At 43.8% G+C, this 5,026-nt stretch overlaps 1 protein-coding gene across 1 annotated transcript in view; it reads left to right on the top strand.

Moving 5' to 3' along the window:
• The window catches only part of MYLK (myosin light chain kinase), a gene marked incomplete at its 5' end in the record, with an annotated part of 71,292 nt that overhangs the window by 40,123 nt on the left and 26,143 nt on the right, over nucleotides 1-5,026 (top strand). Inside the window, 2 exons of the mRNA XM_018572988.1 lie at nucleotides 902-1,030; nucleotides 3,114-3,371. Of these exons, the coding sequence (XP_018428490.1) occupies nucleotides 902-1,030; nucleotides 3,114-3,371 (387 nt within the window). The remainder of the gene's footprint in view (nucleotides 1-901; nucleotides 1,031-3,113; nucleotides 3,372-5,026) is intronic.

The following is a 5,026-nucleotide window of genomic DNA, read 5'->3' on the forward strand; positions in this document are numbered from 1 at the left end:
GAGGGGGGGGGTGGGTGTCAGCCTGGAGGAGTGGGCGTTCCTAGGCAGGATGCATTTGCATGTAGACCACCCCTAGGTAACACCCACATGTGATGCTGAGCCTCCGTGATTGAAAGAATCGAAATCCAATGAATGAAAGGGGCGGGGCCAGTGACAGTCAGACTGAAGGGAAGGACGGAGGTCAGATAGAAGACTGAAGGGAAGGACGGAGGTCAGATAGAAGACTGAAGGGGAGGACGAAGGTCAGATAGAAGACTGAAGGGAAGGACGGAGGTCAGATAGAAGACTGAAGGGAAGGACGGAGGTCAGATAGAAGACTGAAAGGAAGGACGGAGGTCAAATAGAAGACTGAAGGGAAGGACGGAGGTCAGATAAAAGACTGAAAGGAAGGACGGAGGTCAGATACAAGACTGAAAGGAAGGACGGAGGTCAGACAGAAGACTGAAAGGAAGGACGGAGGTCAGATAGAAGACTGAAGGGGAGGACGGAGGTCAGAGAGAAGACTGAAGGTGAGGACGGAGGTCAGATAAAAGACTGAAGGGGAGGATGGATGCAGAGAAGTATTGGACCCCCTATTGTTCTTTAGTGATTCACTCATTCCTATTTAGGATTATTGGCTACTTTACTCCAGGAGCAAAAACCTTCATGTGAATATATTAATCAATGGCAATGGAGGATATAAGTTTATTACTATAAATGAAAATGCCTTTGCATACCCAGATATACCCTTATAAAAGTGGCAGTGACATCATCACTGTGCTGTACATAGCCCAGCAGGCCCCACCCACTACAGGAAACTACAGAAGGGGCGGAGACGAGACCAGTCACCCCGCACAAGGAGAGGGAGCAGAAATGTTTCCATTTTGCTGTCTGTATTAGTAACATCGACCTCTCTTCTCAGATGACAACCAGGCCTTCCTGGAGGCCGTGTCTGAGGAGAAACCTCCAATGAAGCCGGTCATCACCAAAACCATGTTGGATATTGAAGTGGTGGAGGGCAGCGCGGCCAGATTCGACTGCAGGATTGAAGGTGCTTACTTCATCATTAAATACGTTTCAGAGCAAATTTTACCATTTTTTTAGGACAAGCAAAGCTTTCCTCGGGGGTTACTGTCTTGGAGAAAAAAATATTTTATGCAATACATGGACAAACAAAACCTAAACATTTTTTTCCAATCAGTGTTAGTTTACAAAAAAATGTTTTTTTGTAGATAAAAAGTATTCGGAAATGTATTGTTTAAAAGGACAGAAAATATTATTCTGATGCAAAGTTACACATCACAAGTTAAATAAATGCTTTTTTAAATGTTGCAGTTTTTTTTACTGCAACAGAAAATCAAACAAAACAAAAAAAAAGTTACAATATTGATAGTTAGAAAAATAGAAATACTGTAAAGGTAGTTATTTATGACCAGGGTAAACTAAGAGTTATTAAAGGGTTAAATAGGAAACACGTTTATTTAAACTTTTGTTTTTTACTGATGCTTTGACTGACATCATATAAACATTGAATCTCATCCCTTGTTTATAAACAATGTTACTTTGTATCTCTCTATCTCCCTCTGATCAATGTTTATAAACAATGTTACTTTGTATCTCTCTATCTCCCTCTGATCAATGTTTATAATATTGGACCCCCTATTGTTCTTTAGTGATTCACTCATTCCTATTTAGGATTATTGGCTACTTTACTCCAGGAGCAAAAACCTTCATGTGAATATATTAATCAATGGCAATGGAGGATATAAGTTTATTACTATAAATGAAAATGCCTTTGCATACCCAGATATACCCTTATAAAAGTGGCAGTGACATCATCACTGTGCTGTACATAGCCCAGCAGGCCCCACCCACTACAGGAAACTACAGAAGGGGCGGAGACGAGACCAGTCACCCCGCACAAGGAGAGGGAGCAGAAATGTTTCCATTTTGCTGTCTGTATTAGTAACATCGACCTCTCTTCTCAGATGACAACCAGGCCTTCCTGGAGGCCGTGTCTGAGGAGAAACCTCCAATGAAGCCGGTCATCACCAAAACCATGTTGGATATTGAAGTGGTGGAGGGCAGCGCGGCCAGATTCGACTGCAGGATTGAAGGTGCTTACTTCATCATTAAATACGTTTCAGAGCAAATTTTACCATTTTTTTAGGACAAGCAAAGCTTTCCTCGGGGGTTACTGTCTTGGAGAAAAAAATATTTTATGCAATACATGGACAAACAAAACCTAAACATTTTTTTCCAATCAGTGTTAGTTTACAAAAAAATGTTTTTTTGTAGATAAAAAGTATTCGGAAATGTATTGTTTAAAAGGACAGAAAATATTATTCTGATGCAAAGTTACACATCACAAGTTAAATAAATGCTTTTTTAAATGTTGCAGTTTTTTTTACTGCAACAGAAAATCAAACAAAACAAAAAAAAAGTTACAATATTGATAGTTAGAAAAATAGAAATACTGTAAAGGTAGTTATTTATGACCAGGGTAAACTAAGAGTTATTAAAGGGTTAAATAGGAAACACGTTTATTTAAACTTTTGTTTTTTACTGATGCTTTGACTGACATCATATAAACATTGAATCTCATCCCTTGTTTATAAACAATGTTACTTTGTATCTCTCTATCTCCCTCTGATCAATGTTTATAAACAATGTTACTTTGTATCTCTCTCTCCCCCTCTGATCAATGTTTATATACAATGTTACTTTGTATCTCTCTATCTCCCCTCTGATCAATGTTTATAAACAATGTTACTTTGTATCTCTCTATCTCCCTCTGATCAATGTTTATAAACAATGTTACTTTGTATCTCTCTATCTCCTCTGATCAATGTTTATAAACAATGTTACTTTGTATCTCTCTATCTCCCCTCTGATCAATGTTTATAAACAATGTTACTTTGTATCTCACTTACACAGCAACTCTCAGCTGTCATTTTTGCAGTCAGGACTTACAATTAGGTGCGAGGGGGGGTGGGGGGTTGCGTGGCAGAGGGGCAGAAGGACAGGATGCACCACACACTCACTCTGTGCACTACGATGAAGTTTGGGGCATTTATAGTACATTTTGTGTCCACAACTGGTTAAAGTTGAACATCTTTTTTTTGGATCTCCAGGTCATCCTGACCCTGAGGTGATCTGGTACAAGGACGATCATCCCATCAAGGAGTCTCGCCACTTCCAGATAGAGTACGATGAAGATGGCAATTGCTCTCTCACCATCTCGGAAGTGTGCGGTGACGATGATGCCAAATACACGTGCAAAGCCAGCAACAGCCAGGGGGAGGCATCCTGCACCGCCGAGCTCATTGTGGAGGTGATGGCGGCGGAGGAGGAGGAGGAGGAGGAGGAGGAGGAAGAGGAAGAGGAAGAGGAAGAGGAAGAGGAAGAGGAAGAAGAGGAAGAGGAGGAGGAGGAGGAGGAGGAGGAGGAAGAAGAAGAAGAGTAAAGGATATCCCATATTGAACTTATCTCTATTGAGGGGACTTTCCCATCCAGATCCCAGAGAGACACTTTTTAGAGAACCTGGAAGCCATATTTACATGCCACAGTTTGAAGAGCACATCGGCGGCCAATCAGTTGAGATTTGTTCCTTTTCTCCGAGGGCATTGTCGCTGCTCAGCCGTAACAGACAACATAATGACTCTGGGGGTGGGGCTGGGGGGCAGACTGGCTCTGTTATAGGAGAAACACACCGGATTGTGGATCTGGGGGGAGAGTGAGTAAGGCGGCGGCTGGAGGGCGAAGTGCGAATAATTGTACCCCTATGCCCACCGTAGAGTTGCCTTTCTTCGCAGCACAGTTTTGGAATGACTTAAAAATTTCCACATAGCACGACCTGTATGTAAAATGGCCACATAATATAACTCTGTGTTCACTTTAGTTTTATTCGTTATATTCTCCCCAATGCTCTTGACTGTCACACACATGCGTACAGATTTCAGCGTTTAGTTGCTGCGTTTTGAAGCTCCATGAAATGACAAGAAAAAAACAAGCTCTGCTCCCATAATGCCAAGTGGCGGCAGTCCTTCCCTGCTCTGTTCCTGCATGGTGTAGCTGTCGTTAGGCCTGTTCTGGAGCCGGGGTATGTGCATTAATGGTTTTGCCAGGAGGGGAGGTAAACCTGCTAATCAGTTGAACTTTGGTGATTTCACCAGCAAATCAATCAGACGAATATCCCCGAGAAGAGGTTAAAGTCACTTTGTTATTTTTGTGTGTGAATGTCACATTCTAGAATCTTCCCTGACATACTGACTTGTTATTGTTGCACGGAGCCCTGGGGTGGAGCCGAGCTCTTTCATCACCTCAGACTTCATGTCCAAAAACAGGCTTTGATGTCCCAGTCATGTTGTCATAGACAGGTGTCCGTGTCCAATGAGAGAGAGGAGCACTCCAGGAGATCACAGGGGCATACTTGAGGCTACGTAGGACACAGGGCACCCTGACTTCTCTGGGGTGCACTGGGGCACAGCATACTCTGGTGTGCACTGGGGTCATGGGGCATGCAGGGCTCACTGAAGTCAGTAGGTAACATAAGAGATGCTCAGGTCACATGGCACACTGAAGTCACAAGAAGACACAGGATGCTCTGGGATCACTGGTAACACAGGATGCTCTGGGGTCACTGGGTGACACATGATACTCTGGGGTCACTGGTAACACAGGCTGCTCTAGGGTCACTGGTAACACAGGCTGCTCTGGGGTCACTTTGTGACACAGGATGCTCTGGGGTCACTGGGTGACACATGATACTCTGGGGTCACTGGTAACACAGGATGCTCTGGGGTCACTGGTAACACAGGCTGCTCTAGGGTCACTGGTAACACAGGCTGCTCTGGGGTCACTTTGTGACACAGGATGCTCTGGGGTCACTGGGTGACACATGATACTCTGGGGTCACTGGTAACACAGGCTGCTCTGGGGTCACTGGTAACACAGGCTGCTCTGGGGTCACTTTGTGACACAGGATGCTCTGGGGTCACTGGGTGACACATGATACTCTGGGGTCACTGGTAACACAGGCTGCTCT

Source organism: Nanorana parkeri, unplaced genomic scaffold (genome assembly GCF_000935625.1).
Source record: "Nanorana parkeri isolate BGI_ZX_2015 unplaced genomic scaffold, ASM93562v1 scaffold2196, whole genome shotgun sequence".
NCBI lineage: Eukaryota > Metazoa > Chordata > Amphibia > Anura > Dicroglossidae > Nanorana > Nanorana parkeri.